Here is a 26,061-nt window from a genome sequence, read left to right as displayed (position 1 = left end):
CATCACATTTAGTAAGCCTATGGGGCACATTTATCATCTGCGCAATTTTTTTGCACTTGTGTTTTTTTCCCTCTGCTGCGCAAACCCCCAGACCTTGTGCAAAATGTATCCGTAGGCGCACTGACCTTGATGAATCCTGCGCAATTTCTGGTTAAAATTTCTTGGCTAAAATACTACACCAGGGTAGCAGCGTAGAACTTCTGCACAGTTTTTTGGACAAAAGAACATCACACAAGGTCTAATGGAGTAGCTATTATGAGACCACGCCCCCTATGAGCGCAAATATTAAAAATTACAAACTGCCCAAAAGTAGCTCAAACGCCTTTATAAATCGTGCACAATTCTTGTTGTGCTAAAACATTATTAGCTAAATTAGTGGCGCAAACTGAATGATACATGTGCCCCTATATCTTTTGAACAAGACATTTTCCGAAAGGCTTGTACATATGTTTATTTCACATAAGACATCAGTTAAAGGGGCGCTACAAAAACATGGCCACTTTCTTCCTGAGATAGCCCCACTCTTGTCTCCAACTTGGGTGGGGTTTTGCTGCTCAGTTCCATTGAAGTGAATGGAGCTTAGTTGCAAACTGCGCCTGAACTGAAGACAAGAGTTGTGTTGTCTCTGAAAGAAAGTGGCCATGTTTTTGTAGCACTGGATAACCCCTTTAAGACTCACTTGTCAGTCTTTGATGGATCTGGCACTGTCACTGCGGTGTAACAGAAGACATGACTGCAGTGTGAACAGAGCCTAATACTTTGCTCTAATGCAGGGATGGGGAACTTTCAGCCCTCCAACTGTTGCAAAACTACAACTCCCATCATGCCTGGACAGCCGAAGGTTCCCCATCGCTGCTCTAACTTGTTGGCACAACTCCGCACGTTTAAACCACGCCCCTTTTCTGGCCATCAGAACATTCTAGAGAAGCAGAGAATTATAACACAGAATAACTCCGGCCCCAGACACATCTCCAAGGCTCTGGCTTAGTAAAGGTTGTGCACAGAGTTCGTCACGCCGACAGTCTGCAGAGCCGCCTCACATCTTCACTTTCTCCATTTTCAGCACTCATCTCCTGCCATGCCGGGTGAAATGTCAAACGATCGTCCCTTTAAACGAATAGGCATTTTTTTCCACCAATAAAAACCGGGATTCCTGTCTAAGGGGCGGTGCTTAAGCGTCCACCAATAAGAGTGAAGTCTCTTTGGCAGCTGTCCAATTATAGTGAGCTTCAGACTCAGGGTAGGTGGGGCGGGCACGTAGAGACGCTGTCACTCTGCTCCAATCACAGACTAAGAAAGAGAGGAGGTAGCTAACTGACGGCTGTGTCAGCCAATCATCGTGGCGTTATGCGGCGTATATAAGAATTGCCCGTGGATGGGGTGTTGCTCAGTGGGTTCTCCGGCTGTCAGTGCTATCATCTTGTCCGTGGCCCATTCACAGTGACCCGCCCCACTCAGCCCGGACACTGACACCCCACTGGAGTGACCCGGCTCTTATGTCCTCTCAGGCTCTATAGACTCAGCGCTCCCGTCTCCGCCAGCGTCTCCTCTGCTGCAGGACCTGTTGCTGCGCCGCTTCTGTAACTACTAAGCTCTGTCTATGGAAAGAACGACTCCTCACGGAAGACTCGCACCGCTCCCTCCCCGTACTGCTCCGGTAGCTGCAGCCATGTCCTCCCAGCCACCGGCCGACTCGTCGCGCTTCAGCGTCCTCTCGTGGCAGCAGGTCCGCCGGCTGGACGCCATCCTGAGGGAGAGTGTCCCCATCCACGGCCGAGGCAACTTCCCGACCCTGTCCTGCCAGCCGCGGCACCTGGTGCAGGTAAGCCCCGTGTGCGCAGGGTCCTGGCTCCTCCATGTTGGGTGTGTGAGAAGTGACAGGCTGCCCGGGGAGTGCATGCCTTCCCGCTGAGTCAGTCTGGCAGCAGCAGCGTGCGGCGGGGAGGGAGGAGGGGGCGGCTGCTCCTGTCACACGTGCTGAGAGGAAGGTCGTCTCCCCGCAGCTGCACGGGGCCTGGGGGATACACTGCCGGCTCCTTAGTGCTGTATACGGCCGGCTCCTTAGTGCTGTATACGGGCGGCTCAGGCGCTGTGTGCAGTTACATAATCTGGGCTCCCGGGAATGTGTCTCCTGGCTATGAGGGCAGCTACGGGGACTCCCTCCCCCCTGCAGCAGCAGCATAGTGAGTGCACTCTGTCCCCTATACCAGATTACTGCACACCTGGCCCCAGTAATGACCCCCTGGTGGAGGGCAGATGCATGACACAGGGGTGGCTGATGGCTGTTTGCCCTCATGTGCATGCAGCTGCCCCCACCCTGATCTCTGCAGCCCCCCATAACCTCAGCATTGGGGTCAGCGCTGTCTCTGGGGCAGTGAATGTCACATTGCTTGTCCCTGCGGCCAGTCTCATGGTATGCAGTGGGATGGATAGTGCTGAGGCGCTGTATATATGTTACTGGCTGGCTGCCAGGCCGATCACCTCTGTAGAATTCCTAGTATGTGTATAGCCTCGGCCTTCACACTCCAGGCTCCATCCGTCATGTCAGCCTTGGTGTTCCTGAGCCCTGCACAGTCTGCCATGTAAGGGGTTCACCATGCAGGCGGAAGGGGTTCAGTTATAGCCAGCAGGCTTGGTTCAATCACCCTTGACCACTTTGTAGATGGTTCAGAAAACTTGTTTCTCCGCCATATTTATATAGGTCAGTTGTACGTCCACCAGTAAGTCTCTGGACGTTGATAGTCTAAAGCTCAGGTTGGGTGACATTGCTGCTTTTAACCTGCATGAAGTGGAACAGATCAGTAGCTTTGGAGTCTCAGTTCAGCTTCAGTCAGGATGTCTGTGCAGGCCGGCCATGGTGGTCAGGATTGTGTATAGATGTGGATGCATCGGCTAAGAGCATTACCGTAATTAACTTTATTTTTTCCATTTTCATGCAAAACTTTTATATTTGTCTGTCCAAAACAGAACAGTGATGGAATGTACCCCCCCCCCCCCCCCCAAATAAAAAAAACTTTTGCTCATCAGCTTTTTCTTACCTGTTCACTTAATGGAGACAAACTCAGGTGTGAACCCGGCCAAAACCTGCAGGAAATGTGAACAAGTGCTGGGACGCCACTCGTCTTCTAAAACTGGAGACAAGCTTAAATCCTATAGCTCTATAAAGTGTCAGAATCCTGAGTACTATACAGTCCTGCATTGGCCCTTGCCCATCAGCAGTCATATACAGGTTGCAGGTCATAGAATAACAAGAGGGCTTTTTATTAAACTCTTCCCTGCTGGTAAGCTTACACCTGTAGCCTGTATATACGTTTGGCTGACTGGCTTTGGCTTGATAATGGTAATGCCATGCTTACAGATGGCATTTTTTGGCCAGTTGGAGGTGGACCCATAACCGCCCCTGTGCTGTAATAACCCAGGCACTCCTGTGACTACAAGGATGGTGATGGATTAACAGATTTCCTTCTATTCTAGGTGTGCCTCTCCCCACACAATTTATAATACTAGCCCTATCTGACCCGAGGCCTTCTGATCACAGCAGTGACTAAGTGCTATGTCTTATTCCCCCCATACCTTCATAGGACATTGATGTGACATGCCCACTTATCACCCGTTCTTCTCTTTACACTACAAACACCTTTTGTCAGCAACTTTTGCCATCTCCAGCAGTTCCTTAGAGATTGAATGTAGTGGTGGTGTGGGCATGTGTGGCCCACTGCTCAGACTTTGGGGGCCTGCTTTAATGATTGTGGGAGCCCCAGCGGTCAGACCTCTCCAGTCCTTTATGCTGTATCCTGTGTATAGGGCATAACTTGTCACAATGGGATTTAAATACACTAAATGTAACAAGTATAGTAAAAAAAAATTGCACATTTAAAGGAAACCAATCACATCTAAAATTACTGTAAAGCTATTAAACACTGCAAGTCCATGACTGGCCAAACATAACTGCCCCTTCTGTCCCTGCCCGCTGTGATTTAAATACATACTGTGATCTGCACTGTGTATAAATAGGGTGAACTAATCATTTGGGTTGTCCGTCTGTCCAAACTAGTCAGTGGTTTTGCTTGTCCAGCACTGGGCGTGATTACAGCGCTGTATACTTGCTGCGTCAGAGGGAGGCAGGCCTGGCCACTTCTGTTGTAAGGGATTCTCATAGGATTTGAGATTACTACATGGGACAGATTATTGGTATATTTTTCATGCTGGATGCCCTGCGATAAGCTGAAAAGTGAGCGACCACTTAGTGGCTGTCATCTACAGCAACAAAATTGGCATTTGTTGGCAGCACATCTACCCATGTAAACGAGATGTTCTGACTATAATGAAGATGAACGACTGTTGGGCTAGGGTAACACTGTTTTTGTAGTCCGTTTAACTTATCCGGTTTTAAATGGTTACTACTTCTGATGTACACAACTTGGTCCATCCCGTCTTTGTGTATGCGAAGGGTCTGTTCAGAGTAAGAGGTGGAGCCCCGTCTGCTGTTTCAGTGGGATGGCTTGCCCACCTCTGCGGCTCTCTGCTCAAAGATTTGACAGGTAACAAAGGAAAGACTGAGATTTCCCTTTTTCAAATCCATTCCTGGCTTTGGCTTAGAACCTGTTGGTGTCATAGGGCCGATAATCATCCCGTGTAATAGAAAGCAACAATCAGCTGTCATGAACGATGTCGGCTGATCGTTGCAGTCTGTCTTGGGGCTTAAGTCTCCTACAATCACTCATTCAGCTGCCTACTTGCCAACGCATGTCAGTCAGTAGCACAAACACTTAAACAGTTTCGGAGCTCCTAGCCTTATAATGAATCATGGGAGTTCCAGTCCCCAGTATACAGACCGTGCACAGATCATATATTGCGGATGTATGTCTGAGCCCTACATGTGCTGCTTAATGAGCTCCAATCTACTTGCTGTATTCAGCAGTGGTAACTGTCTGCCTACCTAAGACCCTCAGACTGCAGCTTGGTAGACCTAGCTGTTCTGGGTGTGAAATCTATAGCTTCTGTGCACTGGGATGAAGTAGTGATCTGTAATTGGTTAGTCACCACTTCAGACTACATATAGTTTGCTTCCACACCCTGTAAGCTGCCTGCAAGTGACAAGCAATTGTCTTCTGGCACTTCAAGGATGTTATGACCGTCATAGCTACCTATTCATCTGGGGCTATGAGTTACCTGGATAACATCTAAAACTTTATTTATTCACCTAGCTATTAAATCGCAAATGGATGCCATGTGTCATGAGGTTTACTTGATGCGTGTGCACACTACTCATTCAAGGGGAATCTGTACAGATACAATATGTTCAAAGGCATAACCCATAGCTACTAGCCCCCCCCCCCCAGTGCAAAATCTGTAATGGGTCCATAGCTACAGTGTGCAGGTAATGCTGGTGTGTGGCACAGGGACCTTGTGCTGCTTCAGGTGCCAGGGCCCTGGTACAGCTATATCCTCTGCACCCCCTATAGAGTTAGGATGGGTTCACACTTCGTTTTTGCAGTCTGTTCAATGTATCCATTTTTAATGGACAGAAAAACGTAGTCAACGTCCGTTTCGATACAGGGTTTTTTATAATGGCAGTCAACAGGAAAAACAGATGACACACAATTACATCCATTTTTACCATTAAACATATATGTTAAATGAATTGCAAAAACGCAGTGTGAACCCAGCCTTTCTCATAAGAACCTTTGGCAGAAAATAAGTGTATGGGCCCTTTCACATGTCTTGCCTCTGCGACAGGTATACATCAAAATATTCTAAATATATCCATGACAAGATACAGATGACTGGCACCTGTCGGTGAACAAGCCTAGATGTGGATGGGCTAGATGGGCAAAGAGGTGCTCAGAATTGAAATAAGTGTCCAGGTGGACATAACCCTGGGAACGGCCATTTTCAGGCTTGCTGGCTGCCTAAAAGTGCTGTCCCAGGATTGTCTACCTGTCTATTCCCCCTCCCTGCTGCACCTCTTAGAATAAACTGATCACAATAATAACTAATAAATAATCACAATCATGGATCATGGAGTACCAAATTTTATTCTTGGTGATTGTTGTAAATTATATACTGTGGCATATCCATGGGCCCTAATAGACCAGAAGTAGTCTGCACTGTTGCCTTGTTGTCCTAGAATCCAGGGTTTAAATCCCTCAAAGGACAAATTCTAAAGATTCCGTCTGTCCTCCCCATGTTTATATTGGTTACATCCACAGTCCATAATGTGTTGATGCATTTATTTTGAAGTCTAAGAAAACCCCTTTATAAGCCCGGGTTGCAGTGGGTAACCTGTCATGTAGCCCTGCACAGGTGGTGGTTGCGGTAAAGTTTCTCTTTATTTGCGGTTAGTTAATAGATGTAAAGATGTGCTTGTCCTCTCCCTGAAGCTCCTTAGGTAGGATTTGACTATGTTGTGATATGTTAAGCATGGGGTGTGGTGTATATTTCCACCTTGGTTGGCATTTTGCTGTTTCAGCTGCTAGGCGAGGTACTGCTAGATAAGTGCCAGTCTTGGATAAATAGATTAAAGGTGTTTTAATTTGCTGGAAGTCCATAAAGTGAGCAGAGTTTACCATCTCTGCTCCTCCTAAATGATCCGACCAATACTAGGTCACGGCATAGAAGCCTCAGTGCAGGGATCTGGTATAGCCGGGTGTTTTCTTACAGTTACTATAATAGACACTCCTGGCAGAAACCGGTCTCTCCGGGAAGTGTGACTTTCTTCAGACAGATATTCTCATTTAATGAGCATGCGGTCTATCCTGCAAGGAATTTCTATACTTCATCCATGCAAATGTTTAATCCCGAGTGTTTGTGCAATGTCTCCATGCGAACCGGCTCCTCCTCGTTGAGCTGTCCTTGGGTTATAGGTGCAGGTATTTAGCATGGACGTCATTATGTCTTATGTAAGAGCCTTTGTCCTACTTAAGACCTTTTTTGTTTATATGCTGTAACAAATGTCCTGTTTGTCACTGAAATTATTGCTCACTGTCTTGTCTTCATATTACAGCATAACAGAATGACTTTCTGCCCATAGTTAACCAATTATCCAGTCTGGATTTCATTGGATTTTGACCAGCATACTTGGTAGCCTTAGATTTCCTATTCCAAGTGATCTAGAATGTTGACCACATAAAGATAACTGTATCAAGCAGATGGGAGGTGTACTTAAAGGGAACCTCTCGCTGCTAAACTAAAAGCTTGCCTTTAAGCAGCTAGGGTTTAGTGTCTGAAAGCTGCCTTGGTTAATTCCACCCATCTCTCTGTTCTTGCATCTATTAACACTTGTGGATTTTGTGGTGAGGAGACCTTGTCTCTTCCCGTTGGAACAGGTGGGTGAAATTTCTGTAGATGGGATCAAGAATCTTATAGCCACATCTGTTAAAGCAGGCTGCTGGCTTTTGTCCCAAAATAGTGACTGATTCACTTTTAAGGCCCCTTAGAGCCCTAATACACAGATTATAGTGCAAAAAAATTAATTGTTTGAAGCTATCCTATACCCACAAAACACTTGTCCCTTCGGATAGCTGCTTTTAATCCAAGATCTGTCCTGGTGTCATTCGGCAGGTGATGCAGTTATTGTACTAAAAAAACTTTTAAACTGACGGCCTCGTGCCCATTGGCCGGGGCTTATTGTGTATGCATTAGGCTGGCACACCCTCTGTCCCTCCTCATTAGGAATGCTCCAGGCAGATTGTCTCCTATTCATCAGCTGTGTAAATACTGAACATGGGCTAGATCGTTAAGGTACCTGTGCAATGTTTAGACAGGAGAAAAAGGTTCGAGTGGCATTCCTAATGATGAAGAGGGTGTGGAGGAGGGGTGGTGCAAAGTTAGGGCACAGATACTGTAAGCCCCCGCCATTGGGCACGGGGCTGCAAGTTTAAAAGTTTAGTACAATAACTGCATCACCTGCTGAATGACCCCAGGACAGATCTTGGATTAAAAGCAGCTATCTGAAGGTACAAGCTGTTTGGGGGGGGGTCAGATTGTGGGTACAGAGTCGCTTTAAGTGATCGTTGTGGATGCAAACAACCGAAAAATTTGTGTATCCTCTTTTGAGATGACCTAAAGTAATTAATAATTGTTTGCAAATCTCAGTGTATGTACATTGTTTGTTATTACGATTGTTCATATACTAGAGTATAATGGTCGTAGCTAATTGCTATCGCTCCTTGTATTTATTGTTATTGATTTCAGGTTTACAAAAGCGCTCATTTGCAACTGTTTGTTATGAAAATGAAAAGTGGCTTAATCTAATAGGACCCTTAAACACAGATGTGTGAAAGGGGCCAAAGGCATTTGTGGCTTCTCCACTTCTCCACTTAAAAGGAACCTATCACCAGGATTGATGTGAGTGTAAAACAAGAGGCAGTACCTAATGTATGTGTTTAAGGTTTATCATGTCTTTGTACTTGGAAGACAAGTAAATTCACCAAGTAAGGGCCATATTAGACTGTCTGACCTGCAGGCTAAGCCATTCCTGCAGGCTAAGCAATTGGCTATCTGCTAGATCAGTACTCTTACGAGCCTATTGCACATCTCAATAGCCATGTTGGCAGGGCTGCATGGACATTAGCAATGTTCGTTGATCATTCTTGGGACATAGCTACCGGATTTGGCAGAGAATTGCTTTATGGTTTAGGGCCACAACTCTTATTTCAGCATGTGCGTTATACAAATGACCCCTATGTAGGCATCAGGGCAGAGACCTGGGCCATGCATACCCCATTTGGGTTGTTGTAGCCCCGAAATGTGCACAGAAAGGCACTGAGGATTAAGGTTAGAGGCTATAGAAAATCTGGTTAGTCTAACCTACTGCATTTCCATTTAAAGGGCTTGCCCTAAGGTTATCTGGGAGGCAAAGTAACTTTTCAGTGCTCCCAGCACTTGTCTTTAAAGTTTTACTTCTGAGATGAGGCCAGGGTGAAAAGTCAAGATATTGCAGCAGATTACTTCCTCCTTTCTGATATTTTCAGGGGACTGAAAATGTGTATGTAATTTACCTACACTCCCAAAAGTGCCCATTCCTCCAGCACATAACATGATTCCTATGCCATGTCATTGTGAATGATGTCAGGATGTCACTGGGAGGAAGCAATTGTGACATCACCAGTCATGTGACATTCTCAGGAGTAAGTAAATTTAAAGGGGAACTCAAGGTAGAGGTTAAAAAAAATTGAACTTCTGCAGAAGCATATAGCATTACTTGCCTATCTATCCCAGTTTTTGAAAACACCAAAAACCCATTTGTTTTGGGGGGGGGGGGGGGGGTTCTGTATTGTGTGGCTGTCCTTCCTGGCTGACCAGTTCCCAGAATGCAATGCTTTCCCTCAGCTGATCCATCAGTCCCCCACCCATCAGTCAGTAAAATTTAGTGCTGCACCTGCTTCTGACCATTCAGAGATGGTGGATCACTCAGGGGATTGGCGGATCCAGCCACGCCTCCTGTGACATCACTCCCTGCTCCCCTGTCTGCATCATCAGCCTGATCTCAGCAAACACACACAATGAGACAGACATGGAAGATTTGTCCCCTTGAGGTGGGAGAGCAGTAGGAGCAGGAGACAATGTGGATTGGCACAGAGGCCATTTCTATTCACTTCCTGGATTTCTTTCAGCTACCAGTGTGGCAGAACCGTACAGATACGGTAATACATTGTATAGACACATCTATATAACTTTTAATGTACTTTTAATAAAAAAAAGTTTTTCTTATCTGGAGTTCCCCTTTAATGTGAGCAGCAAGGGGGCAAGAAGTCTGGCAATCCCTTTAAATTTTGTAGCTTTAAAGTGTAACTATAATCTTTAGCGAGCGTCAGGATATGCTGTCAAAATCCTGCTCCTGCTCTCCCTATGTAGGTGTGCGCCAGAAAGAATTCTTCCAGTAGCGCCATTGTATCAAGACAATCAACTGAAGCAAGCCAGGATTTTGACAATGTATATTGCCGCCTGCTATAGATGGAGCTGCTTTTCACAGCTACAGATGAGATTTAGTTTGAGAAATGTTGACGTGAATGTAGCTGAAGGATTCTGGTCCACATAGGTGGTCTGGTTGCTGCAGCACTCCATGGTCCCTACATTTTGAGCGCTCGGCTGTCATAAAGTACAAAATGTGTGTGCGTGTGTTAATGTTGAACAGATCTGAACAATGCTCAGTTATTCTTACAATGTGTCAGAAGTGAAACGCCCTAATATCTGGTTAGAGTCCCCCCCTTAATCTTCTAAAAGGCGGACAGGTTAGGAAACTTACTATTCCTGGAAAGGCTGTTTAAATGTAACTTCAAGCACTGTATGCATTAGTTATGAAATATGGCTAAAGTAGAGGTGAGTTGCATAACCTAAAATTGAATGGGAGTGTATTGCAGATGATGGATTAAAACTAGAGAAACACCTGTTGATCAAAGCTTGGAAGCTTGACAGACGCTGAGAGGAGAGCTGAATCCCAGAAACATGCTGTAGCATGGAGATCTGCTGAGCATGCAGAACATGAGACATGTTTAGTCTGGAACCTTCTCAGACAACTATAAATGTAAAATTCTAGGGTTGTGAATATAAAGTTTTTTTCTTATGATTTATTTTTTTTTATTGTCTTTTTTAGGTTGTCCGAAATCGTCTAGAGCAAAATGGCATCCTGGTTCAGAAAGTGAAACTGAATGGGTCAGCTGCAAGTCATGTGTTGCATGAAGATGGTGGTCTGGGTTATAAGGATTTGGACCTCATATTTATGGTGGATTTGAAAGGTCCTGATGCTTTTCAGGTGGTAAAGCATGCTGTATTGGATTGTCTCCTGGATTACTTGCCTGTAGGGGTCAACAAAGAGAAGATTACCCCCATGACACTGAAAGAGGCTTATGTCCAGAAACTAGTTAAGGTTTGTACTGAAAGTGACCGCTGGAGCTTAATATCCTTATCAAACAATAATGGGAAAAACATTGAGTTGAAATTTGTTGACACACTCAGACGACAGTTTGAGTTCAGCGTGGACTCCTTCCAGATCCTGCTGGATTCAATGCTTGTGTTCAGTCAGAGTTCAGAGACTCCAATGTCTCAGAGCTTTCACCCCACTGTGACTGGAGAGAGCATGTACGGAGACTTTGAGGAAGCCATGGATCACTTGCGTAATCGGACAATTGCTACTCGAAACCCAGAAGAAATTCGGGGCGGTGGCCTTCTCAAATACTGCAATTTGCTTGTGCGGGGTTTTAGACCAAAGTCAGAAGTGGATATGAAAACTATGCAGCGGTACATGTGTTCACGTTATTTTATAGACTTTCCGGACATTCGTGAGCAGTTGAGGAAGCTGAAGTGTTATCTGCAGGACCACTTTGTGGGGATGGAGGATAAGCGGTATGACTACCTAATGACCCTTCACAATATAGTAAATGAAAGCACTGTGTGTTTAATGGGACATGAACGTCGGCAGACACTCACACTCATTGCTTCGTTGGCCATTCAGGTGTTATCTGAACAGAATCCAGTCCCTGCCATTCCAAACTTCACCTGCTTCTACCAGCCAGCCACCTTCATGAGTGATGGTAATTACAATAGTTACTATCTCGCTCCTGTCCAGCCTGTTGTGTCTTGCAGCCACTCCTATCAGACTTGGCTTCCCTGCTGCAACTGACTTTCGACTAGATCGCTGATTCGACTTTTATCCTCAGCCTTCTAAAACTGGACAAGAAGTGACTGATTCTTCGATCTTACCTTGTGACAATGAAATGACCAGAATGGTGGACACACAGCCTTTCAACCAACACTTTTTTTTTTTCTATAGAACAACTACCATTAGTATTGAAAGCTTGCCTCCTTTCCTCCTAACTTCATACTGATGCAAGCTTTAGAACCTGAGTAAATACTGGGTGTTTGGACCAAAGTGTAGGAGTTAGAACTCTTAAGTGCCTGTAAAGCTTGACTGGTTCAACTCCTAGATTATAGAAACCATTTCTTCTTGCTTTCAGTATTGCATAACCATTTTACTGCAGATCACTCCAGCACACAATCTTGTAGTATAATGTGCCTTTTTAATTTTTTCCTTTTTGCAAATGACAGCTTTTTTAATATATCCATATGGCAGATCTACTGTATATACATAGTTTGGTGCTATAAGATATACCTCCTACCTAAAGGCTTTTTTTCATTGCCATAATTTGTGATTGGCCAAAAACTGGACTGGATCTCAAAGGGTGTTGGTCGCTTTTCAAACCAGTCTGGTGTTTGGCCAATATAGATGGGAACATGTAAGGCCGTGTAAATAAGCCTTTGCAATATCATTCATTATATTGACTCAAGATAGTTAAATGGAGTTTCAGACTTGTCCGATGCATTGCTCAAGGCTATAGCCTGTGGTTGCCAAGAAACTGGCAGGGAAAGAAGTACCAGCTAATTTTAAGAGGGGGGGGGGGGTTGAGAAGGTATAGATCAGTAAGGATCTGAACAGTCAGATTTAGAAGAGATTGATTTGCTAACTAAATTACATTTTAACAATGCACATACTGAAAAATCATGTCCATAGAGTATTAATGTTCAGTATTGGTGAAATGATCACCTCCTTTAAGAGGCAGTTATCACCCACAATGTACTGGAGGACAAGTTCCTTTAGCTCGGGGATGGTGCTCAAGCTGAGGCAAAACTACAGTCCAGGCATGATAGAAATTGGGTTTTTCCACAGCTGAAGCCCCATCCCTGTTTTAGCCCTAATGGCAAAGTTTTTATTAAACTTTTTAATAAGATTTTAGTATCCGCATGTCCCAGCTAACTGTCTCCTGGCAAACCTGCCAAATTTTATTTTATTTTTTTATTTTATTTGGCTCAAAGAACAGATCTCACCAGGTAGAAATACGTTGCAGATTTCCAGAATGCTTACATAGCCTAAATGGGATACAAAGGCCAGGCACTGGGTGATGCAATAAAAGGTGACTACCTTGGTGAAAACAATTTGTAATTTGCTATGTAGTACGCAGTGAAGAGCTCCATTTGTGGGGATGGTTGTACTGACCCATTGTCTGAATATCTCTTGTGGGCCTAGCATTGGTTACTGGAATAGGAAACCTGCCATCTATGAGCTGACGTGTAGCTTAGATGGTTCTTGCCATGCGCAACCAGTGGCAGCAGATGCATCTGCTCAACCTATGCACAGTAATTGAATGAGATTAGTCAGTGGCCAGGAAAAAGGGCAGCTCATGAACAATTGTCTGCACACTACAGGATCCCCTAACATTAGTGCAGAAGTGAGTTTTCAGCAGCCTGGCATTACTTACTGCTACCTTTGAGTATAGTATAACCAGCATGATGAGTTCTTGTTTAATTGTTACAACTAACCTCTGAAATATTGCAGGACACCCATTTGCTAGTGCTGTAGGGAAGATTGTATACAGAGCTGCCTAGTTTTTACTGTTCTAGGGGAATGTCTGTCTGTGTCCGTCAGATTGACATATTTTTGTGCAGTCACTTCATTGATAAATCTAGGCCAATTTTTTTTAAAGTTGCAAATGTACTTGCAGTGTGACTTTAACCCAGAGCACACTTGGTGCTCTGGCACCAATAACCTAGTTAAGCATGTACTTTGATAGAACCAATCCACTAAACCTAGTGTCACTGTTTGATAAATGAGGAGTTTGTAAGTACATAAGTTACAGCTGAACAGAAGAGGCAAATAAGATTAAAGAGGTTGTCCAGGATAAAATGATATTTTACTATGCTGCAGGGGACATTTTAGGGACTCTTACCTGTCATGCTTTGCTGGGTCCCAGGCTGTCCACTGTCGGCTTTTTCTTCATGGAGGGTGGGCGGCCCAGGACCCGAAGCCAGAGCAGCACAGATAAGTATGTTACTGACATCGCTTCTCGACCTTTTGGCTAAGATCAAGTGTAGTATGTTATCCGTTTAATATCTGATACGTCCCCTATCTGGGGACCATATATTAAATGGAATTTTAGAACAGGGAGATGGAATAAGAGCTTGCTCTGTCCTCTCCAGGCATTGACCTGGTATTGCAGTGCTTCCAGGTTCGGTGCACAAAAAAGAAAAGTATGTTACCAACATCCCCTGCAGCCCAACCTCCATTGCAACGGGGGAGCATGGTAAAATATCACTTTATCCAGGACAACTCCTTGAGTTCTGTTTGCCTCTGTTATAGTTGTAGGTGCTTTTTCAGACACTTGATAAAGGCAGCTGAGCACACGATGGCCTACATAGACGCAGTGATCCAGGACTCCTAGCTAATGTCAGCACACAATCTTTAAGGCTACCCCTTACTTATTAAAAATCTTTAAACACATGGGGGGGGGGAGGTCACACCCACTCTGCATGCAGTTATGTTCTCTCCCTGCTTTTCACAGAGGGCAATTAGTTATTTTTGCAAGAATTGCCCTCTGGGTCACTTGGACACCATTGTAAGCTTTTGACTAGTTGGCATATGCACGTGCTGTGGATTCTACAACAATACCACAGTATAATGCATAGTCTTATGCTGTGGAGGGGGGGGGGATCTGTGTATTTGGTGTTTATTTCTGATTGCTGTGCTCTTGATAAGATCCTCGTACAGCCATGTGCACAGTTTGGCAGATGACTGTTACCAGGGTGTGTGCAGTATTGACTGTGGCAGCAACACTCGACAGTCAGCAACACTCGAACAGAGTTGACATGAGGGCCCCACTTAAGAATATTTTAATTCCTAGTCTGTAATGTAAGGAAAGATGCCTACCCCCAGAAATGCCCTTTACGACATACAAATGCAGTCTTCCTGGTTTAACAATTCCCGCAGATTCTGCTATGCTTCCCAACCTACTGCTTAAGTGTTTAACATCACACTGTCAGTACTGACCTAAGAAGACCAGGCGTTTCTGTTGAAAGTTCTGTGTACTCACAAGTTGTCAGTCTTGTTTAAAAAGAAAGGGGTGAGTTTTTTGTGGTTTGTCGAAAAAAAAAAAAAAAAAAAAAACCTTGCTCTGTGGCCGGAGTGTCTATTAGTGTACAGGCTAAATGTACATGATTGAGGTTCTGTTATGCCTCTTTATTCTAGACTCCTATTTCTTCAGACAGAGGGGTCGGCCTTCGATCAATCCTTGTGCTGATGCAAAACAAAATACATACTTAACCCAAGATATAGACTCAAGTGTCGGGAACATATGTATTGCTCGATATTGAGTCCTATGCAATTGATTTTGCTCCAGTTGAGCGTTTTCTTTTTAACCATTCAATGTCCTTGGTCTGCTGAAATTTCACTTCACTTGTAAATCTGCTGCATCGTCTTATTACTGTGGATGTGCAGCGATGCCAACATTTGCATTGGGTGGAGATTCCGGCGCGGACTGAGTCTTTATATCGTAGTTTACACATTAATTATTCCTTGTGATGAGGGGTTTGCATTCCTAGAGGGTTTTAGTTTTGTAAATGACGTGCCAAACTGTCTTCTCATCCCTCTTTAGTACCGTTACTGTCTGTGGATTGAAATCCCTTCCCCCGTATAAATGTCAATGTCTGCCGATTTGTGACTGTACACTGGTTACTCTAAGTGTTATGAATTATTACACTTCTGTCGCTTTGTTCGTGTTTTTTTTCCTGCTGTGGCAGGGAACCTTTCACACACCCCCCCCCCCCCCCCCCCCCCAGGTCTAGTCCCCCTGTGCCCACATGCTATCTCATCTTCCTTACCATGCATTTTCTGGGTGTCTATTTATACACTAGACTGTTGCTGACACCTCCTCTAATCCTGCTTGTAAACTGACTGTCCATCTCTACTCCACCTGCTATAATGAGAGGCTCATTTTAATTACATTATGGTATTTGAGGTGGAGTGTAGATATATAACCTGAGTCACAAGCAGATTGTTAAAGAGCAAATCCAATTGAAGCTTGACTATTGAAGCAAGAAAGACTAACTTCGCAATTAAGTGCACAGAGGTACATAAGTATTAGTGTACTGTTATCACTTAATGAGTCTGGCCTCCAAAGCAAACCTGTACCCCCCCCCCCCCCCCCCCAAATCCTTAAACCACAAGTACTATTGGTTACCTGTAACTTTCAAAATGGCCCTGGTTCTTCCTTTGGGATGAACCCCTGGACAGGACTTCTCGTCTGCAGTGCTTCTTAAAGGAGAAGGCTGGCGAAAAATTTTAAGTATTGTATTGCCCCCAAAGTTATACAAATCCCCAATATACACTTATTACAGAAAATGCACATAAGGTGCTTTTATTTATTTTTTTATTCTGAATCAAAGCAGTGGCTGCTGGAGAAGGTGTCAGGACACTGAGGAACACAGGTTGCTGGGGGCACACTGAGCACCCCCCTGCCGCCATCCTCTCCAGCAGCCACAGCCCGCACAGCTCTAAGAGTCAGGAAGTGACATTACCATTTTATCCAGGAAGTGACGTCACCATTTTCTCCAGGAAGTGAAGCCTTGATGCAGTAGTAAGCGCAGAGAAAAAAAAAACACTTTTTGTGCATTTCCCGTAACAAGTGTGCATTGGTGAGTTGCATAACTCCAATACTTTAATAATTTTTGCTAGACTTCCCCTTTTAAACTGTGTGCATGTGGTGCAGTGATCAGCACTTTAAAGGGGAAATGCCACCCATGGGGGTGTTGGTGGAGAGCAAGACCTGCCACCCATGGGGGTGTTGGTGGAGAGCAAGACCTCAGAGGCATTGCAGGGCTAGATCATGGATTCTTTAGGCCCTGCCTTATTGGTGCTGATACTCCTGGGGAAAAGGTGTGTGTGTGTGTGTGTTTTTTTTGTAACCCCAAGGAAGGTACCAGGACAAATTTGAACCCTCCAACGGGAAAAGACTTGTGTAAGTAGTGATTTGCTTTTAAAGCATTGTGTACGCAGCAATGTGTCTGGTCATTGTGTCCTGAACAAGTATGTGAGTTTTTGCCAAAGCCAAGGTTTTTCTGCCTAGCTGGATGCTGATCTGTTTTTACAAATTTACAAAAATACATGAATGTGGTGCAAATGAGCCCCTGTTGTGTTTTTAGATGGCAATGTGTAAGTATTGCTGTAGAAATGCTGCCATCCCAGCAATGTTAAAGTGCTACACTCCCTTGACCAAATTTAGGCAGCTCTTTCCAGTGCTGGAGCGGCTGACAATTGGTGACTTCATTCTCCTAGCTGCATGCTCAGCTCATTCCTGGAATCTGAGCACATAGTTAACACTTTCATTACAAAGCTGGCCCATATTTCTAAATTTATGAACTTGCAGACACTCATTTTAAGCAGGTGGTACAGGGATTATTTTTGTTTTTTAGCTTAATGTGCCTTTTTAAGTTCTGTATAACAGGTACTTATGCAGTTGTTTTAGGCCTGAAGTGTTTAACAAGTTGTCTGGTTTTGCCTGCAGCATTCTGAAAGCAGAATTTTATTTTCCAAACAACCCATTATTTTGTACGGGGAAATGTGCAGTGTTATCGCCCCACTGTGGGGTTGTGGAACCGGAAAAAAAAAATTAATAAAAAAATCTATTTTCTCAAAGTCTTGTCTCCTTTTTTGGTGCAAGTACAAAATGCAATCTTTCCAGACTGATCAAGATCCGACTAGTATGGCTTGTGTCAACCGCTCCAGGCAGGTTTACAGTGTGAATATTTTACAGTAATCTCTTGTTTGAATATAACAAATGCAGCTGTCAGATTTGATAAATTTAACTTTTCCCATTTTAGATTAGGAAGTGATGGAAATCAAAACCCAGGCAAACAGTTGGGGGCACACTTATCAATGTGAGGTGTAATATATTTATTTTTTTTGCACAAATTTTAAAATTCCCCTTGTTTCATGCCTCTTGATCCAGTGTAGCTGGGCAACAGGCTGGGGGGGGGGGGGAACTATGCTGGGGTCTGGTAAAGACTTTTAATCAGGGTGCAAATAAACTTTTGTGCACGGGGGGGCGGGGACATGCAAGCCATGCACGCAGTTTTTTTTTTTTCCCCTCTGCAAACTTGGAATAAGCATGCAATTTTTGTGCAGTGGGTCCTTGCACAAATATTTGCCTTATGTTTATTCTATTGGTTAAACCAGTAATCAAATGGTTACATTAACTGCAGATGTCTGATAATGTGTGTGCTTCAGAGAAGGGTTTAGGGTCAGCCAAGTGTTGGTGGTAGATCAGTTTATGCAGATACTGTGTGCCAAACAAAGAGCTTTAGTGGATTACCTACATTTGTAAGGCAGCACTGGCAATTCACGCAATGTGAAAGTCTATCAATCACATTACTATGGTTGCCAGGTTAAGAGCCATATAATTATAATTTCAGATTTTTGACTATCTGCCATAATAATGCAGGTGCCATTTATGCTAGGTTTTTAGTTTGGGTAAGTATAAGCCAGTGTCTGTCTTAGAACAGATTGAGTTTAACCCCTTCAGGCTCAAGGACGTAACTATTTTTGCAGTGCTTTGCTTTTCATGGACCTACAGTTACGTCCTAGCATGAAACTGTCGCTAGAGCTGTGCAGGTTCTGACTGTCAGTGATAGCTGGGCAAGCTTGGAGCCAAGCTTAGATCGAGGCAGTTCACCTTATAGATGCTGTAGTCACTATGACCACACTGAGGCCACTTTAGAGAGAACAGAGGGAGACTTCTCCTGTTTACATTGGGGCTGTGTGAAGAGGTCATATTTACTATGACAACCTGAAGCCTCCTGTGTCATAGCTATGGTGGCAGAGCATGATCAGCTATACCTATGACAGGCAGTACAGATCAGCATTGCAATATAATGAGCATGTTATCAGTTCCCACAGACAGTTTAAAAAAAAGTGTGTGTATATATTTATATTTTTACGGGCAGAGTAAAGCAGCATTGAAGTCTGTGGGAAGTTATCTGCAAAAATTCTGGTGTGTACACCCTTGGGGTACATTCACACTTACCGGATCCGCAGCGTATTTTCTGCTGCAAATCCACAGCAGATTTCATTTAAATAACAAAATACACCATCAAATCTGCTGCGGATCCTGTAGGTGTGAACGCACCCTTAAAGTGTATCTGTCATTTAAAATATATTTGCAGAAATCACAAATTTTAAGAAACTCTTTAATTTTTATTAGGCAACCAAAATCATTCTGTTCTTGAAGCTGTTTCTGTGTATTAGGCCAAGTTGTCTAGATGACGGAGTAAAGTAACTCATGGAGGAGGGGATGAATGAGCAGGAAGAGAAGAGAAACAGCTCTGCAGTTTGGAGAATGTTGGGCACATAACACTAGATTAATAGGTCAGGAAGGTCAGTGCTTACCTGGAAACCCGGTGAGATAAGATTGCAGGATGTTATGCTGTGCAGGGCTGCCTTTTCTCCTGTGGGCTCATTAAGCCCCTCCATAGACCACAATAGACACAGGCTGTTTCTTAGGGCTCGTTCACACAGAGCAAAAGCAGCTGAATTTCTGCGCTGAAATTTCAGCCGTTAAAATAGGTGCAGAGCTAATTTCCATTGTGTTGAATGGAAATTCTGCTCTGCAGTTCACAGTGGAATTTCCGCACTGAACTAATCCGCTTTCCGCCAGAAGAATGAACATGTTCATTCTTCCGCTAGCGGAAGCCTATACAAACCAATGGGGCTCTAATTTTCTGTTTCAGCGCGTAATACAAGCGGAAATTACGCGCTGAATCAGCGTGGAAATGGGGGGGGGGGAAGGAGGATTCTAGTATATATTCTGGTATAGTCTAGTATGCTCGCTGAATGCATGCGGATTCAGCGCGGATTCCTAGAGTATTCCGTGCTGAATTTATCAAGAGCTGATTACGAGCTGAACACTTTCCTAGCTGAATACGCAGGGATTCTGCTTATATTCTGCTCGGAATTCAGCGTCAGTTGATTTCAGGCGGAAATATTTCCTCGTGTAATCTGCCCCTTTTGCTCTGTGTGAACGTAGCCTAAGGCCCCGTTCCCACTGAGGAAAGGTAGCGGAAGTCTGTGACGGAATGAACATGTTCATTCTTCAGCGCGGACAGGGCAGGAGCGCGCGCCTCCCATAGACTCCCATTATGAGTGGGAGGCTAACAGCATTCCGCGGCGGACAATTCCGTCGCGGAATTCCGCTACCTTTCCTCAGTGGGAACGGGGCCTAAAGCGGGAAGACTACAAAATAGCTTTGTACAGAAGGAAACTGTTCCTTAAAACCTTTTACAGAATTTGTTAAAATCTCATACTATTGAAACTTATTGGTTTCTGGAAAGTGACATTTAAATGAGTTACACTTTAAAGGGCTAAAGTTGTTTACACCTTCCTTGTCCCCCTTTGAAAACATGGATAATGTGTAGGCAAAGCCACATCTACATACAATGGCCAATAGCTGCACAGTGGTGCTATAAAATAGGCCTGCATGCAATCAGAACTTAGACCTGCCCCTCCATGTCTCTGAAGGGATACGTATGGAATACGTTTTTTTTAATAACTAGAGATGAGCGAACCTTGAGCATGCTCGAGTCAATCCGAACCCGGAGTTTCGGCATTTGATTAGCGGTGGCTGCTGAACTTGGGATAAGGCTGAACTTGGATAAGGCTGAACTTGGATAAGGCTATGTGGAAATCATGGATGTAGTCATTGGCTGTATCCATGTTTTAAACAATCCAACAAGAAAGAAAAAAGTGATGGCACTGCCTGGCTCTCCACTAGATGGCACTATCTCAGGCTGGGTCCGGTATGTGGTGGTGCTCAATCCGAAATAAACATGCTGTATGAACAATGAATAAAGGATAAAAGGAGGCACTCACCAGCAGTGTATTCAGACCATCCGGCTTTTATTGCTGGGAGTGGGGGAGACAAGGTGGGTACCCACCTTGTCTCCCCCGCTCCCCCTGCGCACAGCAATAAAAGCCGGATGGTCTGAATACACTGCTGGTGAGTGCCTCCTTTTATCCTTTATTCATTGTATCCATGTTTTCCAGACAACCTTAGAGCTTTATCAAAGTTCAGCAGCTCCAGCTTATCAAATACCGAACCCGGTTCGCTCCTCTCATTATCATGTATCTGATTAGAAGACATACCACTGGTTTAGGCAACAAAAAAAATTCTTAAAAATATTCCCTGTAAGTCCCCATATACTCAAACTTTCGTCAGGCAAACGCACCATTCGCAGCGGACTTGGCTGTTGGTTTAGTATGGGGCTCCCTGAACAACCACTGACAAATGTCAATAGAGAGAAAAATCACAGCTGACCCCTTTGATCAAAAAGAAGCCACAGTGAGAGTCCTCTCACTGCGGCTTACCCCTCCCCATAGAGCACACAGGAACACTCGGCTGTGTCAAATGGTCCTGTGTGTGGGGAAGATGGGTGGTCAATTGTTCAGCCATCAGTTATGTGTATATGGGGACAGTGCAGCTCTTGCACCAAAATGTTAGATGCTCCCAGTCTTCTCCTGCCCTCTGCTCTCTTCCTGGTGCCTGCAGCTTTAGAGTGGCCTGCCTGAGCTGACAGGCTGCTCAGCCAACCACTGTCCGGGCCACCACGGCTAGGGATTGGCTGAGCGACCTGTCAGCTCCGAGCCCGTTTTGAAGCTTCAGCTGCCAGGAAGCGAGCAGAGGGCAGGAGAAGACCGGGAGCATGTAGATATAAACTATAACCATGTATTCAATCGGACGGCATTATGCTGGTCATTTGTCAGGTCAGGATTTCTAGCTATAATATGGACACAGATGTCTCCATATTATTCCTTGGAGAAACCTGCCTTAAGGCCAGCTCACACTGAGGAAACACGGCGCAATTTCGCGCTGGAGCTCTCTGCCGCGGAATCTTGCCGTGCTCAGTGTCCTGCTTTGAGCGAATGGGAGAGCGTGCGCTCGTCCGCTTCCTCTACGCTCAAAGAATGAACATGTTCGTTCTTTGAGCGAAGAAGCGGACATGTTTCCTCAGTGTGAACTGGCCCTTAAACTTGACAAAGCGAGAGCCCTGAAACGTTGCATGATGATGCACCAAATGACTTCAGTTATAAACAGCAAAAAAATTATTTTGTGAAAAATTCAAGTAAATATTGCTTTGTGTTTTCCTTGAAATTTAGTCTGGTTGCCAATATGATTTGTAGAGCCAAGATAATCTGGTGTTTGCTGAATGCTTCACTGATAGACCATTGGTCACATTCAGAAAATGCAAAAGCATTAGAGATAAGTTGGTATGGAATAGATTTGAGGATAACCCAAAGCATACCACCTGGCTTGAAAAACAGTACCCAAAGCCAATTTTAAGTGTGGGAGCTTTAAATGGTGCAAATTTTTACACACACAAATATTGGAGGGGTCAAATGGGAAATAAAGGATATTTGCTTAATAAAAGCTTTGGTTTGATTTAGTTATTTAAGAATAGAAGTGGCGGCAACCTCAATGTACCAAATGATAAAAAATAAAGGCAAACATTATAACATTGTAACGCCCGGAGTAGTGGATCCACTGGACCGGCACCAGCGATGGCACAAACCTCACCAGGGAGCGGAGTCTAAGGGGCCGCTGGTTTTCACCAGAGCCCGCCGCAAGGCGGGATGGACTTGCTGCGGCAGGCGACCCCCAGGTCGCTACCCCTGGCTTGGTTGCTGGTGTCGGCAGGCGAGGCGTGGCAGGAGCAGTAGGCAGGAGATGGCACTGGCAATGATCTGCAGGTGAGAGCGCACGTGACAGGCTGAACGCAGGAACAGATGGAGTGACAGGGAAACAGGAACCAGGAACAGGGACTAGGGACCGGGTAACGGATAGGACTCAGGAACAGGGACTGGGACCAGGTAACAGATAGGACTCAGGAACAACAGGGGGCTGGGCCAAACGCTATGGGAAGCATGTAGAGGCTCCAACACTAAGGACAGGGCATGCTGGGATTTATAGGGGAGTGATTGGGTGCAACTACCAATTAGGAGCGCACTGCCCCTTTAAATCTGAGACAGCCGGCGCGCGCGCGCCCGAGGAGGCGGGGACGCGCGCGCCGGCCGGCACAGCGGGAGACAGGAGCGTGGAGAGGTGAGGCGCCCCCCGGGGCCGAGGTGACAGCAGCGCCGGGTCCCCGACTATGGACACCGGCTGCTGCATAGGGCAGGTAGCGGTCGCGGCGGCGGCCCGGAACGCGGGACGCCGCCGCGGCCGTAACAGTACCCCCCCCCTTTGGCCTCCCCCTCTTTCTTGCCTGCAAATGGCACAGGAAGCCACAAAGTCTTGGACATCTTGGGATAGGCTGGGCCACCAGTAGTGGCGAGAGATCCGTTGGCCGGTCTTACGGACTCCCGGGTGCCCGGCCTCCAACGAGGAATGTCCCCAGTTCAAAATACCTCTTCGAAGCGCAGGGTGAACATGAGTCTTTCCGGGGGGTACTCTCTGAAGAGTGGAGGTGACGACTGGTACTAGGCGATCAGGCGGTATAACGTGGCAAGGGACCTTCTGTAAGTTCTTCCGGTGGTGAGAGGATACGACCTTAGTCTTGGGTACGGGGAGAGGGTACACCTCGGCAGAGAAGGCATCCGCCGAGTCTTGGTCTTCTGCCGGTAGGCCGGATAGAGGCTTGGCCGGGACAGGAAATGACATAATACACTTGGTCTGAGGTGACTTGAGACACTGGTGGGAACAGTCCTGACCCCAACTGAGAATCTCCCCGGTTCTCCAGTCCACCTGAGGGGCATGTTTTTGTAGCCACGGGAGTCCCAGGAGGACCGCGGGGGAAGAATGGGGCAGGACGTAGAAGGATATCTCTTCTTGATGTGAAGGACCCACCTGGAGGACTAAAGATGCGGTCTGGTAGTACACGCGGTCGGTAAGAATTTCGCCTGTGACCGAGGAGATAGTCAGGGGCCTGGCTAGTCGGGTCACGGGTAGCCGCCATCTTTGGACCAATGTTGCCGCAATAAAACTGCCTGCTGACCCAGAATCGAGGAAGGCAGTAGTCTGATGATTTTGTCCTGAGGGAGTCCGGATGGAAACTGGCATAGACAGACTTGGAATGGTGGCATTCACACCTAGGGACACCTGTCCCACCGGACCTAGGTGCGAGCATTTTCCGGATGTTTGGGGACGTAGGGGACATCCCAGCCGGAAGTGATCGGAACCACCGCAATAGAGACAGAGATTCTGCTCCAGGCGCCGGATTCTTTCATCAGGCGTCAGGTGAGCCCGTTCCACCTGCATAGGAATCTCAGGAGAGGGTTGGGACATCGAAAGGTCAGGATTCTGGAAAACTGGCGCCAGCTGGGGATGGCGACGGGAACGGGTTAGTAAATGTTCATGCCGAACCTCCTCCTCCCTCTCCGAAAAACGAGTATCAACTCGGGTGGCCAGTAGAATGAGTTCGTTCAGGGAGGTAGGCAGGTCTCGGGCAGCGAGCACGTCTCTCACACGACTAGACAGGCCCTTCTTGAAGGTGGCCAATAGGGCGGCCTCGTTCCAGTCCAATTCGGCTGCCAGGGTGCGGAACTGGATGGCGTAGTCACCAACAGAGGAGCTGCCTTGAGAGAGATTGAGGAGAGCAGTCTCGGCTGAAGAAGCACGGGCAGGTTCCTCAAAGACGGAGCGAAACTCAAATAGGAAGGCCCGGAGATTGGCAGCAACTGGATCATCACGGTCCCACAGTGGCGTGGCCCAGGCCAGGGCTCTACCTTCTAATAGGCTGATGATGAAAGCCACTTTAGAGCGCTCGGTGGAAAACTGACTACTCAAAAGTTCAATGTGCATGGTGCACTGAGTCAGGAATCCTCTGCACAACTTAGAGTCCCCAGAGTACTTGCTTGGGAGAGCCAGTCGGAGTGAAGAAGCAGCGTCAGGAGATGGTGTGCGCTGGGCAGTAGTCTGCTGCTGTAAGGCGGCAGTGAGTTGCTGGATCTGCTGTGACTGTTTCTGGATTTGTTGAGCCTGTTGCGCGACCACTCTGGCGACGTCACGGAGATCTGGCACCTCGCCGGGATCCATGGTTGGAGCCTACTGTAACGCCCGGAGTAGTGGATCCACTGGACCGGCACCAGCGATGGCACAAACCTCACCAGGGAGCGGAGTCTAAGGGGCCGCTGGTTTTCACCAGAGCCCGCCGCAAGGTGGGATGGACTTGCTGCGGCAGGCGACCCCCAGGTCGCTACCCCTGGCTTGGTTGCTGGTGTCGGCAGGCGAGGCGTGGCAGGAGCAGTAGGCAGGAGATGGCACTGGCAATGATCTGCAGGTGAGAGCGCACGTGACAGGCTGAACGCAGGAACAGATGGAGTGACAGGGAAACAGGAACCAGGAACAGGGACTAGGGACCGGGTAACGGATAGGACTCAGGAACAGGGACTGGGACCAGGTAACAGATAGGACTCAGGAACAACAGGGGGCTGGGCCAAACGCTATGGGAAGCATGTAGAGGCTCCAACACTAAGGACAGGGCATGCTGGGATTTATAGGGGAGTGATTGGGTGCAACTACCAATTAGGAGCGCACTGCCCCTTTAAATCTGAGACAGCCGGCGCGCGCGCGCCCTAGGAGGCGGGGACGCGCGCGCCGGCCGGCACAGCGGGAGACAGGAGCGTGGAGAGGTGAGGCGCCCCCCGGGGCCGAGGTGACAGCAGCGCCGGGTCCCCGACTATGGACACCGGCTGCTGCATAGGGCAGGTAGCGGTCGCGGCGGCGGGCCGGAACGCGGGACGCCGCCGCGGCCGTAACAAACATTCAATATATGAGAAACATATACAACATGATGTGTTAGTTGTCACCAACTAGACCCCCGTCTTCCCGGTTTATGATTTTAGGAAAAGTTAGAGGAGGTTCCAAGAGCCACATGAATTTGAGGAAGGCCTCCGAAAGAAATACCAGAAAAAGTGTAGAAAAAAAAAGTAGGAGAGGGGAAAGGGGAGGGCAAGGAAGGCCCACATCTAGAGGCCCAAAATCCCTCAACCCCAAATTTCGTGTGGGTGGCACAGGATGAGGTGAAGAAACCCCTCCCCCTGGGCCCATGGATAGGGTAAGTGCTTACCTCAGATCGGATATAGAAGGGGGATCTCCAAGGTGAGCGAGTGTGGATGGGTCATTTCAGCCTGAGTCCCTGAGAAGGGAAGGGTAATCAGACAAACCATTGAAATCCTTCCAGGCAGACTGAATAAAAGGTTTAGTGAACATGTTAGATCTCTGAAAACTGGATCAGCCACGTAAA

At 46.3% G+C, this 26,061-nt stretch overlaps 1 protein-coding gene and 1 non-coding gene across 2 annotated transcripts; both read left to right on the top strand.

The window, feature by feature from the left end:
- Positions 1–1,349: 1,349 nt before the first annotated feature.
- Positions 1,350–13,248, top strand: TENT5B (terminal nucleotidyltransferase 5B). Its single transcript, XM_069971541.1, has 2 exons — positions 1,350–1,822; positions 10,598–13,248. Exons 1-2 carry the CDS (start codon positions 1,601–1,603, stop codon positions 11,621–11,623), a joined length of 1,248 nt encoding a protein of 415 aa, XP_069827642.1. The 5' UTR covers positions 1,350–1,600; the 3' UTR covers positions 11,624–13,248.
- Positions 13,249–13,833: 585 nt separating this feature from the next.
- On the top strand, positions 13,834–14,019 carry LOC138794276 (U2 spliceosomal RNA). Its single transcript, XR_011363430.1, has one exon. It is a non-coding gene; the product is annotated as a U2 spliceosomal RNA (small nuclear RNA).
- The last annotated feature ends 12,042 nt before the right edge of the window (positions 14,020–26,061 follow it).

Source organism: Dendropsophus ebraccatus, chromosome 5 (genome assembly GCF_027789765.1).
Source record: "Dendropsophus ebraccatus isolate aDenEbr1 chromosome 5, aDenEbr1.pat, whole genome shotgun sequence".
NCBI lineage: Eukaryota > Metazoa > Chordata > Amphibia > Anura > Hylidae > Dendropsophus > Dendropsophus ebraccatus.
The sequence above is the reverse complement of the archived record's forward strand: the minus strand, read 5'-3'. Positions and strand labels throughout refer to the sequence as shown.